Below are 15,051 nucleotides of genomic sequence, written 5' to 3'. Positions count from 1 at the left end.
TACAAGAATAAACTACTATAATACTGCCCCTATGTACGAGAATATAACTACTATAATACTGCTCCTCTGTACAAGAATATAACTACTATAATACTGCTCCTATGTACAGGAATTCATCTACTATAATACTGCTCCCTATGTACAAGAATATAACTACTATAATACTACCTCCTATGTACAAGAATATAACTACTATAATACTGCTCCTATGTACAAGAATATAACTACTATAATACTGCTCCTATGTACAAGAATATAACTACTATAATACTGCTCCCTATGTACAAGAATATAACTACTATAATACTACCTCCTATGTACAAGAATATAACTACTATAATACTGCTCCTATGTACAAGAATATAACTACTATAATACTGCTCCTCTGTACAAGAATATAACTACTATAATACTGCTCCCTATGTACAAGAATATAACTACTATAATACTGCTCCTATGTACAAGAATATAACTACTATAATACTGCCTCCTATGTACAAGAATGTAACTACTATAATACTGCTCCTCTGTACAAGAATATAACTACTATAATACTGCTCCTCTGTACAAGAATATAACTACTATAATACTGCTCCTCTGTACAAGAATATAACTACTATAATACTGCTCCTATGTACAAGAATATAACTACTATAATACTGCTCCTATGTACAAGAATATAACTACTATAATACTGCTCCCTATGTACAAGAATATAACTACTATAATACTACCTCCTATGTACAAGAATATAACTACTATAATACTGCTCCTATGTACAAGAATATAACTACTATAATACTACCTCCTCTGTACAAGAATATAACTACTATAATACTGCTCCTCTGTACAAGAATATAACTACTATAATACTGCTCCTATGTACAAGAATATAACTACTATAATACTGCTCCTATGTACAAGAATATAACTACTATAATACTGCTCCTATGTACAAGAATATAACTACTATAATACTGCTCCTATGTACAAGAATATAACTACTATAATACTACCTCCTATGTACAAGAATATAACTACTATAATATTGACCCTACGTTCAAGAATATAATTACTATAATACTGCCCCTTTGAACATTTCAGATAACTCAATATTGTTCTCACAGGTGAAGTTCTGGGATTACTTGGACCTAATGGAGCTGGGAAAACTACATCTATTTTGATGCTGGCTGGTGAACTGGAGCCAACAGCCGGGGAGGTAAGTATATCAGTTTCCTGGGGTGGGGAGGGGGGCACATACTTATATTTGTATGATGTCTGATAGTACTGTATAGACTACTGTATATTCCTTATGGTTCAGGCACAATGTTGATATTTTGTCCTTACAATAATTTCCATTTAAAATAAAGATATCAGAATATTTTGTTTCTGACATTGCTGGATGACAATTAGTATGTTCACTATCGCATTACCTTTGCATATTGATTGTCACACAGCTTTGTCAGAATCTTAAATGCCACATTTGCTTATTTACACAATGACCCCTCCCTTTTATAGAGGGCACTGTGTAGTCAGGGTGTGTTTGGTGACAACCACCTACATCCAGCGGGATAGAATCCTACTTGACTAGTCTAAGCCACACAGCTGACGTCTTGTTACAATGTATCAGAGTGATTGTCCAACCCACTAACCTTGTTTACCCTAAGGACTAGTTGACATGGGCAAAGAGCGGCATGTTGAATCGACTGATTCAGCTACGGCGTCTGCCTCACAACACCTCCCTCCAGAGTAGGCCCATTCATTTGAGCCTACTCCGGAGCGGAGAGCCACGACGGGATGCCGTGCTCTGCACCGGCATCCCATCGCAGCAGCCGCCCTGGAATATGCACATGCATAATTGCGTGTGAACTTACCCTAACTCAACAAGAATAACCCTAATGACGCTGGGTTCACACTAGCGCCCGGACTCAGTCTTCATGCAGAAGACGGAAACCTGTCAAACTGTGGTCCGGCCGTGAGCACCGGTGAGCGTTTTATGCTCTCCGCTGTGAAACCGTTTTTTAAAAACCGGACACAGAGTACTGCATGTCCGACTCTGTGTCCGGTTTTAAAAAAAACGGTTTCACAGCGGAGAGCATAAAACGCTCACCGGCTCTCCCGGCCGCCGGACATGCAGGTTTCCGTCTCCTGCTCAGTTTTGTGCAGGAAACGGAAACCGGTATGAACGGAGACCGGGCGCAGATGTGAACGAGTCCTAAAAGTAACCAACTAACAGACACAAAAACCCCTTTAAGGAAGCCAAACCTGTACCAGAACTTTCATGGTGGGGAAACGTTACAATTTTTCACTGCAGAATTGCATGTCACATTTGCCCTGACTGACATATTGTGCCCCTACAGGTAATTCTGTGCAGTGCGACTGACAACAACTCTGCCCTCCTGGGGTACTGTCCGCAGACCAGTCCTCTGTGGCTCAGCCTCACAGTGACTGAACACTTGGAAATCTATGCAGCAGTGACTGGCATGAAAAAAGAGGATGCGGATCAAGCCATAAAGCGGTAAACAGATTGCTGCAATGTAGAGTTGGGAAAAACTGCAGTGGTCACTAATGTCACAGTGAATGTGGTCAAATGTCTCTTAGTAACCTGCAGGTCACAACACCAATCCATTCACTACCATTAGATACAGTCACATGACTATGTGGTCTATAGCCATAGACTAATGTATATCTATTAAATTTTGACTCCTCCCATAGGGTATCAGAGGCCCTGGAATTGAAAGACCATCTCAATACACCTGCCCAGAAGTTGTCTGTTGGAGTCTCCAGAAAAGTAAGTGCCCCCTGTTTACAGTTCCATGTAGTTCTCAATGACCACTGCACCCGCATGTGATAAGGAGAGGAGCAGAACCCTATACCATTCACAATGCTGGGGTATTATATACGGCACAAGGACTTTTGGGGCCACAGGTGACTCCACGTTTTGGTGGGCACTTCAGGGGACAGAATCTCAGTGGGCCTGTCATGGTAACACAACCTCAATGCTTAGAAAAAAATAAAATTAACCCCTTAAGGTCACCAGGTAGTTTGTCTGTTAATACTCGGCAACTTTTTCCATGCTTTCCGTCCCCGTCTTCCAAAATACATCTTTTTTTTTTTTCTGTCCCCATAGTTATGTGAGGGCTTATTCTTTGCATGACGGGTTGTATTTTCATTTGCCACCATTTTGGGGTACATATAATGTTTTAGCTTTTGTTTACATTTTTTGGAGGGTCCATGTTATATAACACACAATTCTATCATCATTTTGTTGTGACGACGTTCACTCTGCATTGTACATGATACGGCAGCTTTATCCGGCGGGTCGTTATGATGACGGCGATATCAGATTGATATTGGTTTTATTATGTTTTATTGCTTATAAAACATCAAGTTTTGAAAATTAAGAATTTTCCTGGAGTCACTGTATTCTGGCGCCTTATTTGACGGTTTTGTTGGCAGAGATAAATCAGGGCTCTTTATTTGCAGGACAAGTTGTACTTTTTATTGGTACCAGTGTTTGGTATAAATAATACTATTATTGGATAAAGGGGGCTTTTACACACATGGAGATACCCAACATGTTTGTTCAATTTTTTTGTTAATGTTATTAGTTTTGTTTTGTTTCTTTAATTAAAAAATGATCTTTTTTTAAAACTTTTTCTTATTTCTTTATTCTTTTTTTTTTTTATTAATTAATTTATTTTTTTACCTGTTACCTGTCCCACAAGGGGATTTGGATGTGGGATCTCAGATCCCCAGTGCAATGTATTACAATACCTAGTATAACAGCACATCGCTCATAGGATCCCTATTGTGTCTGACCCCTGTAATCTGAATAATAATACACGTCATGGCTGAGCCCTGTAATCTGAATAATAACAAACATCACGTCAGAGCCCTGTAATCTGAATAATAATACACATCATGACGTCAATGACAAGTACAATAAGCGGATGTTCATGCGGCTGAATTTGTAGCTAAATTTGAGTAGGATTGCACCTTAAAATCAGCAGAAATCCCACTTGAAATCTTTCTCCCGTTCATTTCAGTGGGGGCAGATGCTGATTTTTTTTTGATTTTTTTTTGTTGTTTTTTTTTTTTTTTTTTTTACTTCAGTTGACTTTTTCAGCCAGCAAAAAAAAAATAAGCATCGAACTGGATCTTCAGGCAGATTCTCCCTCATAACTCTCATTGAGCGGGAGGCAGAACATTTTGTTTGGCTGATGTGGAGTTTGAATAGCAGAAAAAAAATCAGCTTCAAATTCCTGACGCTAGGTTCACAACTGCGTTTTGGTCTCCGTTTTGTGGTTTCCGTCTTCTGCATGCAAGAAGACGCAAAGCACAGACCGGGTCTGGCCGTGAGCGGCGGTGAGCATTTTATGCTCTCCGCCGCGAAACCGTTTTTTTTAAATCCGGACACAGAGTACTGCATGTCCAACTCTGTGTTCGGATTAAACAAACGGTTTTGCGGCGGAGAGCATAAAACGCTCACAGCTGGACAGCTTTCTCACCCATTCAAATGAATGGGTGAGAAAGAATCCTGCAGGTTTCCGTATCCTGCCTCTTTTTTTATGCAGGAAACGGAAACCTGCATAACGGAGTGCCAGGCGCAGATGTGAATGAGCCCTGAAACTGAATTTTTCAATTTGAAAGTTTCAACTTTCAAACTCTAATAATAAAATAATAATAATAATCATCCTATACTCTCCCATGTTGTATATTCCTCCTCTAGGTCTGCTTTGCCATCAGCATGCTGGGTAACCCAACCATCGCTCTCCTGGATGAACCGTCCACCGGTCTAGACCCCAAAGGGCAGCAGAGACTGTGGTGAGTCACATGGTACAGCGCCCCCATACTCATTACATCTTCCTCTCCAGGGGCCACCACCATGCAGAACATGGATCAGATTTTACCAGCCAGATCCTATTATATATATTCCCCTTTAGATAAGCAGTGCCCGGGGTCTCCCCTTTCCCCAGGCAATGTGTTGTTGGGGTAACAGCTGCTGGCTGACTGATCTCCGATGCCCCCCATTATCAGGTCGGTGGTCTCTGTGTGGCAGACGCTTCTTGTATATTACAGGAGAGCCATCCGAGCAGCTTTCCGGAACAAGGAGAGAGGAGCCATCCTGACAACGCACTACATGGAGGAGGCAGAAGCCGTGTGTGACCGCGTCGCCATTATGGTGTCTGGGAAGCTCAGGTGACGGGGGCTTATATCAGGGGTCACATCCCATCACTACTTACACTGGGGTCTTATTACACATGTGGTTTATTCCCCTGGTGGTCCAGGTTCTAGGCTGCTCCTTATATAGCGCCCCCTATAGGAAGAGTCCTGAGCTGTCATTCTAAGGAGGCGCCAAACCTTGTATAACCATAAGATAAATGTACAAGTCACTTTACTGTGTCACAGCCTTGTAAGGTTCTCTGGATGGTGATATATATACGTCTCTAGTGTATAAGGAACCTCTGCTGCCCCCTAGACCTCCCATCTGCAATCTACTGTATATGTATATCCAGTATGTCTACATGTACACATAGAGACAGGACATAACCATGATAACTACAATGATAACTCCCATACTTTACACTGCTGTCTGATCTCCGATCTGTGCTTTGTCTCCAGATGTATCGGCTCCATCCAGCAGCTGAAGAGTAAGTTTGGTAAAGGTTACCTCCTGGAGATCAAGGTGAAGGATTCCCATGGGGTGGAGGACATTCACCAGGAGGTGGTCCGCATGTTCCCGCAGGCAGACAGACAGGACAGGTAAGAAGAGGACAGTCACAGAGCCGCCCCCTGCAGTCACATCAGTGTGGAGGACAATGTGCATTTCTGCTCTGCAGGTTCTCCTCACTGCTGGTCTATAAAATCCCTATGGAGAACGTCCAGTCCTTGTCTCAGGCCTTCTCTCAGCTGGAGGAAGGTAAGGGTCTCCTCTGTACATCCCGGGTCTCCTTTGTACTGCGGAGGTCTGGGCCGTTGCCACTGGTGACACTTTTTGCTCCCCATGTATAGATGACTGACCATTGTATGTCTTTTCCAGCGAGAAGCGCCCATGACATTGAGGAGTACAGCTTCTCCCAGCCCACCCTGGAGCAGGTACTGACCTCACCAGTAACACCAAGATTGATGGACAGAGACTGTTACTGAGGGATTATAACACTAGTGTGAATCTAAAGCAAAAGGCCAAGAATTCTGCTGCATTGCATTGTTGGATGTATAGAGGGTGATCAGTTTTGATGTAGGTGCTGAGGGGTGCAGTACAAATAATGGCACTCACAAATGTTCTGCACAAAACTTTGCAACTTCACTCGACACTCCCCAGTTTTGCATGAATTCCTGGGAGTAGGGAGGGCGCGCTGTCTTCAGTTATGAGGGCAGGAGCGCATCTTCCATGAGGCGACCTCAGGCAGCGCCTTATGGAATAAACTGGGAGGCGGAATTTTTTTTTTTTTTTATAATCGTGTTATTGCAATAAGCAGGTGCCAATACTTTTTACTTCCCTGTCCACGCTCCTGTCCTGGCAGCCCTCTGCTGTCTCCTCTAGGTGGTGCTACACTTATGTCACAACACTGAAGAAAGCGCCGCATCCCTGTGTTCTTGCAACCTGGAGGTGGTAGTAGGGGGCTGCCAGGACTAGAGGGTGGACAGGGGAGTAAAAAAGTATTGGCTGCTCTGTGTGGGGGGTGTTAAAAGGGGTCATATACTGTGTGGGGGATGAAAAAGCGGGGTGTTATACTATGTAGGGGCCCATTGGTCTGCCAATTGGGGGTTGTGTCCTAATTAGGGGGTTTCCATCATGCAACCAAAGATAGCCGGGTAAGTATTTTTTTTTTTTTTTTTTGGGGGGGGGGCACCTTTGTATATTTTGCCTCAGGCAGCAGAGAGACTGTGTTTACCCCTGTTTGAGGGGTTGCCCGCATGTGCTGCACCCTAGTCACAAGTAGCAATAGGGAGCGGAGGACAGAAATCCTTCATCCTGTACATTTTCTCCACAGGTTTTCCTTGAGTTGGCCAAAGAGCAGGAGGAGCACTGGCACCAGGACACTGCGGCTACATGGAGGTCCCTGAGACCAGAGATTGTCTGACCACTTGGTAATAATCCATACTTGGCTCCATCTTAGAGAGTCCGCTGAGAGATCAGCACCTTACGACCCGTCACTGGGCATGTTCCTCTTATTCCAGCATGGGGTGGATTTCTGTACCAGATTACTAGATTTACAAAAACACGGCAACGAAATGCAATGCGGAGACTTAGCCTTAAAGGGGTTATCCAGGCAGTATTTATTCACTTACTTGGTCTGTCAGAAATCTTTTGCAACATCATGACCCCCAAGTCATGTGATCGGAGGCAGTTTTCAGCACCTCAGTTCGCTCCTCCACCAATCTCATATAAAATACTTTGCTGGTGGATACATTATAAACATACGAAACAAAATCCCACACGACAATCTCACAGGTAGTAAATGACCTGCGTTCTGGGGCCGAGCTTTACTATAGTCAGCCAGACCATAGTGTTCAGTGTCATACACTGTATAGTGGTTGTGTTTGGAATCACAGCTCAGACTCATTCACCTGAATAGGACTGAGCTGTGAACGGGCCATGTGACATCACACGTCCTGTGAAGAGGAAGCAGCATGCCAAACAGCTGATCTGTGGGGTCCTGGGCGTTATCTCCCTTGCTTATCTTCTATCCTATAGATGCATCATCAACTGGTAAAGCCTGGAAAACCCCGTTAATCTGCAGCAGCTGGACACACATATTAACCCCCCCCCCCCCTTTCCATGGTCTCCCCAGCAAAACTAAAGGTCACATTTTTGTGATGTGTATTTCTCACATGTCCATAACATAACACTAGATTAGGAAAGTCTAAACCAGAATAATCGACCTCTCATGTCCTACTGATGCTGGATTATAGGATTGTACCATGTGACGTCTCCACACTCGCAGATAGTAAACGATCAGGATATTCGGATGATCAAACCCTCCCAGTATATACGTGTACATATCTAGATGCAGAGTCTGCACTTACCCCAATGGTCACGTCTGTTTTTCAGGGATCTCTCAGGATATAAAGTCACAGAGAAGATGAAACAAGAGGATGAAGCCGCCATCTTCTCTCCACTCCTGCAATGTGTATATAAAACACTTGTCAAACATGGATGGAGATAATACACCCGTATACAGTATAGCATGTATAGTATAGACTACATGGGAATGAACAAGGGTTCCTGAAATGGGGGTGGACATGAGCCCCCCGCCTTATTACGTAATGTCTTCTGCAGATAAAGCTTACTTTCTCATAAATTTCAGTTTCCAGTTCAGTTTCTATATCTGTCCTGTTCACAGAGCTGAGGGGTTTGTTACAATACATGGAGGGAGGTAACAGCGCAGAGACCCGGACAGGACTGAAAGGACAGACTACGCTTGTGACAAGCCAAGCTGCACCCACATGTATTCACTGACAGCAAGCAGAGATCCTGACCACTTACAGCACAAGGACAACATCTGCAAGGAGTTTGTATGTCTCTCCCTGTTTCCAATGGTTTTATTCCACACACCAAAGATATCCTGATAGGGACTATAGATTGTGAGCCCTATAGGGGGCAGTTCTGGCAATGTCTGTAAAAGGCGCAGAATATGCTGGTGCTATACAAGTAAAGCACCATGGAATTAATGGTACTATATAAATAAACAATAATAAAGTAAGTAAGATTAATAAAATACTGAAGGTACAGTAATGAAGCCTTAAAGGGGGTTGTACCATTATATGTATGCCCTATCCACAGGAGAGACTCATTGGACCCATCTAAATGCTATAAAACCCCTTGGTGACTATACTTAGATGTGTGTGCTATCAATAAAGACCAGCAGAAACCTTACGTGTGGTATTAGTGGGGTAGGCCACAGCTTTATTTAGAAAAATGATAGCAAAGGTTAAGTAAACAAACTTGTGAATCGTCCATGCCCCGCTTCCGGCTCTTCCTTTCCTTTCTTCTTATCTTGCCCTGAATGCTCCGCTGCGACCCAGCGAGCATGTAGGTTAACGTAACTTCAACAAATGGGCATGGACACCCCCGCCAGCTGTGACAACGAAATCTGAAAGAAAAGAGACGAAAACAACAAAGAGAAAAAACCAGTCCATAGATACCAAAACCAGAAGGGCAGGGTGGGCGGGTGTTCCTCTCACCACGTCCTGGTAGAAGGTGAGTAACCCGCCTACGTGCCCCCTTTTTATGGACTATTGCCAGAACGTCACCAATATTTTCAAAATACCATCTGAAATCAGCCAATGAGTCCAAAGCCCTTTCCTTATACAGTCCAGGGCTATCTAGACTCATTGGACCCATCTAAATGCTATAAAACCCCTTGGTGACTATACTTAGATGTGTGTGCTATCAATAAAGACCAGCAGAAACCTTACGTGTGGTATTAGTGGGGTAGGCCACAGCTTTATTTAGAAAAATGATAGCAAAGGTTAAGTAAACAAACTTGTGAATCGTCCATGCCCCGCTTCCGGCTCTTCCTTTCCTTTCTTCTTATCTTGCCCTGAATGCTCCGCTGCGACCCAGGCAGTGTACTGCTACCTCCCTACACCTGCCTGTTGGCCCCCCACACAAAAGAATCAATGCCCTCTCCAGGCCATCTTGCAACCCAGAAAGAAATATGTCAGAACCTATGGGATTGAGGTGCACCCCGTCTCTCATCAACAACCTTTCGTTATTACCCTCCAAGTCCACATGCCGCACCGCAATCCCCCCCAAAGACCTAACAAATTTAGAAACCCGGATATTCAAGACACGCCGAGCCCTATCAATTGCGGCAACGTCTCGCGCGCCCCTCCAACAAAGGCGAGGCACGATCTCTGACCATACCAGCACAACCTTCCCGAAGAAATCATAAACTCGGCGGAGGTCCTGTTTTATCATAGTTATAAGTTCCGCTAGCTTCACATGGCCCAAATCATTACCTCCAGCGTGGACGATAACGACCGCAGGACCCGCTGTCAAGCGGCTTGCGGCCACTATATCCGGTAGGACCTGCCTCCATTGTAACCCTCGGCAACCTCTCCAACGAACCTCCACTCCGTCTAGGCCGAAGTGCAGACCCCCAGGCCGAACCGCCGCTCTCCTCTCCGCCCAATAAAGGAAAGAGTGGCCAATGAGCCACACCACCACTGGAACGTTAACTACAGAAAAAACAAAACACAAAGAGAAAAACAGAAAACATAGCATGCACCAGACAACAATGTAAAGGCCCAAATCAGCACCCCATCGCACTCAGCGGACGCCGAGGCTCAGGGAGTCATCAGGTCGGGCCGAATGTAAGACCGAAAGCAGTCGGAACTCCAGCGCCCCAGGCGTTTCACCGCCTCATCTCCCAAGCCGCAAGCGTCAGCCGTTGTAGCGGCTCCGATGCGAAAAGAATGGGTGCCAAAGTCCCGAGGCTCCAGTCCCACAGCAACTAAACAAGCACGAAAAACAGATAAGAATTGAAAGCGAGTGAGGGGCGCACCAGCCTCATGCAACAAAACGACGTCCCCTGCGGGACGCCTAGCAATATACTCCCGTATCAAAAACACGGGGCAAAACTCAGACCCCGTGCGGCCAATAGTAATCCATGTACCCCGCCCGAAAACATCCGTTTTCGAGTGACGAAGACAGATTTTAATCTCGTTATCAGACGCCACCACATCGCCCACACCCAAATCCCCGGGCTTAAATTTACTTGGACTAACTAATTCCCCAATACGGAGGGCCGCAAAAAAGGCTAAGGCGAAAGCGGCCCTCAGCAAAACCAATTCAAAGCTATCCTGACATACTACCTCCAAAACCCCAAACAAACGCGTCAACAAACTAAAGGAAACCGGTCGACGCCGATCCCCTCCCCGCTTCTCCTTCTTCCACCCCTTCAAAATTTGTTTAATAGCAAAATGTTTTGTAATATCAAAACGACCAAAAAGCTTAAGCATAAAAGCAACCCCAGCTAACTTTTTAACAACCGCACAATAAGACGACCCCTGACTCCTCAATCTGGCTAGAAACTCCAAAGAGACATCTAGAAGCTTCGGAGCGTCCGCGGGTACTGAACCGCCAGACACGGACAACCAAAGGACCCAAGCACTGTAATGACTCTTCCAAGTAGTAGCAGAAACAGACCCCCGAATGAGCTCTAGCAGCTGTTCCCTACCAGGCTCCACAAGGAATCGGGGCAACTCCATCCCTCCAGTCTCGCCGACGGATGCAGGGCACGGAAGACCTGAAAACGTGAGCGAGACAGAGCGTCAGCAATCTTATTCCGCACACCAGGCACATGGCGAGCTTTGAACCAAATGTTACGCTGCAAACAAACCAAGACTAAATGCCGAAGCAGCGCCAGTACCGGAGGCGAGGAAGAAGACTGGCTGTTTATGACCTGCACCACAGAAAGGTTATCACACCAGAACACTATCCTACGGTTGGACATCCTATCACCCCAAAGCTCTATTGCGGCTACAATCGGGAAAAATTCCAACAAGGCCATGTTCCTAACCAGGCCCGTCTCGAACCACAGTAGTGGCCAAGACCCCCTGCACCACTCATCCCCGAAAACAGCCGCAAAGCCATCGCCACCAGCAGCATCCGTAAATAAGGACAGTTCAGCGTTGGTAACCTCCCCCTGCTGACAGATCGCACGACCATTAAACTTAGAAAGAAAAGCGCTCCAAACACGCAGATCTTCCTTCAGCGCACGCGTAATGCGGATAAAATGGTCGGGGTGGAGCACGCCCTTTGTAGCCAGCGACAACCGGCGACAAAAGGCGCGCCCCATGGGCAGCACCCGACACGCGAATGTCAGCAGGCCGAGGAGACACTGCATCTGATGCAACGTGACCTTTTGGCGAGAAGGAAATCCTCAACCGTACCCCGAAGACGGTCAAGCTTGTCAGGCGGAAGCCTGAAAACCATCTCAACCGAGTCTATCTCAATGCCGAGAAAGGACAGCCGCGTAGACGGGCCCTCCGTTTTCTCGGCTGAAAGGGGAACGCCAGGCCGGGCCATCAAGGACTGAAATGTAGCTAACAAGTACGAGCAAACAGGCGACCCTCCCGGACCAACAAACAAGAAATCGTCGAGATAATGCAACACCGACGGGATGCCCGATTCATACCTCAAAGACCACTCCGAAAAGGAGCTAAACAACTCAAAATAATAACAGGAAATAGAGCATCCCATGGGCAGGCACATGTCGACGAAAAAACTATCCCTAACCCTACAACCTAACAAGTGGAAACAGTCTGGGTGTACCGGAAGCAGTCTGAAAGCCGACTCAATGTCGGACTTAGCCAACAACGCACCCGGACCAGCCCTGCCAACCAGAAAAACAGCACTGTCAAAAGAGGTGTACGACACAGCCGCATCCTCCTTTGAGATGCCGTCATTAACCGATGACCCGGGAGGGTATGAGAGATGATGTATGAGCCGAAATTTGCCCGCCTCCTTTTTAGGTACCAAACCCAGAGGGGAGACCCTCAAATTCGACAGCGGGGGATCGGAAAAGGGGCCGGCCATCCGGCCCAACATCACCTCCTTCATAACCTTTTCCCACGCCATCTCCTCATTTTCTCTAACAGATTTTAAATTAGGAGAAAGAAACATAACGGAAGAAGGGGCGTGGGGAATGTAAAAACCGCAGGAGAAACCCTCAAGAAGCAGGCTTGCCTCCCGCCTCCTGGGGTAGAGGGCGAGCCACTGCTCCAACAGCCGTACGTTCACCGGTGTTCTCTGCGGTGCCGGCAGCACCCAGCTTCCCGCCCTGCCGGTTACGGCGGAAACAGCGCAAAGCTGAGTGCGACCCCCCACAGATCGAGCACTCGTGTTTGAAGCGACAGGAAGAGTGGAATCGGCAATGGCCCTCATTATAGAGCCAGCAGGTTCCACTCTGGCGCTGTGCCGTCGCTGCGGGCTGCTGCCCCGGAACGGCGGCACTGGGCTGAAAGGGCCGCTGAGGACGTTGGGAAAGGATCAGTTGGATCCAAACGTCGGTAGCCTTAGAGGTCCAACCGACGGCAGGGGTCAAAGCCAGGCGGCGACGATACTCCTCGTCGTACCGCTACCAGGCTGAACCCCCGTGCAGCTTATACGCACTGTAAACCGTATCCATATAAACAAAAAGCTCGGGGCCTTTCATCGGGGAAGCCTGGCATACGATATAAGCAAGAGTAGCGAAGGCCTGCAGCCAGTTCCCAAACGTCTTCGCCACTCTCTGTTTACGCTCTGACCCTTTCTCAAATGTCCGCTCCTTATCGACGGCAATGTGGTCTGCCGACAATAAGGACCAGATATCTACGAACTCACCCTTGACTATCTTGTCCCTAACATCCGCCGGGACGTGCGTCCCTAGCGGAGCAACTCCGCAGAACATAGTGTCCCGGAGCATACAACTCGAAACCAAATCCACGGCCGGAGTGGGGGAACCCCCCCCGGGTGCGGCAGCGGACACCGCGTCCGCCCTACCCTGAGAACTACCCGAAACCTCTAACAACTGTCTAAGAAAAGAAGAAAGATCCTGTCCAGGTGTAAGTGTCTGTGTAGGTGCGGCGTGAGGTGCCCAAGCCGAACGGCAGGCGTACTCACCGGGTTGCGGCCCCGGATGGGCCGGAAGAGGAGCAGCCGGGACAGGAGCGGTCGGTAGAGGCTGTGCATCCTGGCGTTGAAGTCCAGCCGAAGATGATGTAGCCCTCTCCGGACGGCCTTCCACTGGAGATCGACGACGACTCTCCCGATGCGAAGAGGTCCGATGCGACCCGTCCCGCAGCCTTCGGTCTGAATGACTGTAGCTCCGCCTGGACCTGGAGGACGAACGACTGCGCGGGGTGCGATGCCTTGTCCGACTCCTGCGACTGCGAGAACTTCTCCGGCTGCTGTGTCTCCTTGAAGAATCCAAGTGCCGCCCACTTCCGCGGCGGTACCTGTCGTCTTCTGATGAAGAAGACTCAGAAAAAGAGGAAACGTAAGAGGGATGCCGCGAGCCCCGAAAACCCCGCCCCCAGTCCCCCCCCCGCAAATGTTCCGCTGAAAGGTGAGGGGCGGAACGCAACCCTCGGGTGACTCTCCGACCCCTGTGACCTGTGGGACCCCCGGACGCCACCTGACATCCCACCCCTTCCACAGTAACCGCCGCAACCGCACTGGGGCCCGCCCCCCCACCAGACCCGGAAGCCACGCCCCCTTGCCCCGCTCTGCCCATGTCACTTACATGGACCTGCACGGCTGAAAGGGCTTCAGCCGAAACATTCACCGCTCCATAGCTCAGGGAGCCAGCAGCCGCAGGGGGAGGAGGAAAAACAGCCGGAGCCGCGTCCTCGGCAGCTCCGGCGGGCACGTCGCGAAGCCCCGCCCCTTCCGGCCCGTCACATCCGGCCGCCGCGATGACGCCCGCCAGGGAAGCTCCGCCCGGCGGCGCGTCATCGAACAGCAGAGGGGAAGCCCCGCCCACGGGAGCAGCCGCAACCGCCGAAGATGCAGGCCGCGTGGCGGCGGCCATTTTGGGGACAGCAGAGGTAAGCTGAGCCGGTGCTGGGGACCCCCCCCTCCCGCCCCACCCCCCCGGGCACGCTGCGCAACCCGGCCGGAGCGCTCACCTGTTCCGCCGCTGGTGGACGCCGACTGCCCGCCGCGAGGTCTGTTCTCCCTCCGCTGCCTGGATGTCCTCGAGCCTCCACCTGCAGGCGGGCTGGGACTCAGCCGTGATGGCGGGCGAGATACCCGCTGTGGCCGGCCATCAGCCCTGGACACCGACCCGCCGACCCCCGAATCGCACGTCTGTTGAAGGAGGCTGAGCAACCAGCCAGGGCCCTGGCTAGCTACCCTCTCCCGCACCAAGAGCTCCAAAGAGTCCGCCATAGCAGGTCCTGTTCCTCTCACCACGTCCTGGTAGAAGGTAACCCGCCTACGTGCCCCCTTTTTATGGACTATTGCCAGAACGTCACCAATATTTTCAAAATACCATCTGAAATCAGCCAATGAGTCCAAAGCCCTTTCCTTATACAGTCCAGAGCTATCTAGGA

At 48.2% G+C, this 15,051-nt stretch overlaps 1 protein-coding gene across 1 annotated transcript in view; it reads left to right on the top strand.

The window, feature by feature from the left end:
* LOC142210411 (ABC-type organic anion transporter ABCA8-like) overlaps positions 1–8,434 on the top strand; it is a 34,056-nt gene extending 25,622 nt beyond the window's left edge. Inside the window, exons 29-38 of the mRNA XM_075279522.1 lie at positions 1,128–1,219; positions 2,361–2,518; positions 2,716–2,791; positions 4,733–4,827; positions 5,083–5,202; positions 5,626–5,766; positions 5,844–5,923; positions 6,044–6,099; positions 6,999–7,095; positions 8,060–8,434. Of these exons, the coding sequence (XP_075135623.1) occupies positions 1,128–1,219; positions 2,361–2,518; positions 2,716–2,791; positions 4,733–4,827; positions 5,083–5,202; positions 5,626–5,766; positions 5,844–5,923; positions 6,044–6,099; positions 6,999–7,088 (908 nt within the window). The 3' untranslated portion in view covers positions 7,089–7,095; positions 8,060–8,434. The remainder of the gene's footprint in view (positions 1–1,127; positions 1,220–2,360; positions 2,519–2,715; positions 2,792–4,732; positions 4,828–5,082; positions 5,203–5,625; positions 5,767–5,843; positions 5,924–6,043; positions 6,100–6,998; positions 7,096–8,059) is intronic.
* The last annotated feature ends 6,617 nt before the right edge of the window (positions 8,435–15,051 follow it).

The sequence above is a fragment of the Leptodactylus fuscus genome, chromosome 6 (assembly GCF_031893055.1).
Source record: "Leptodactylus fuscus isolate aLepFus1 chromosome 6, aLepFus1.hap2, whole genome shotgun sequence".
In the NCBI taxonomy this organism is placed as follows: domain Eukaryota; kingdom Metazoa; phylum Chordata; class Amphibia; order Anura; family Leptodactylidae; genus Leptodactylus; species Leptodactylus fuscus.
The sequence above is the reverse complement of the archived record's forward strand: the minus strand, read 5'-3'. Positions and strand labels throughout refer to the sequence as shown.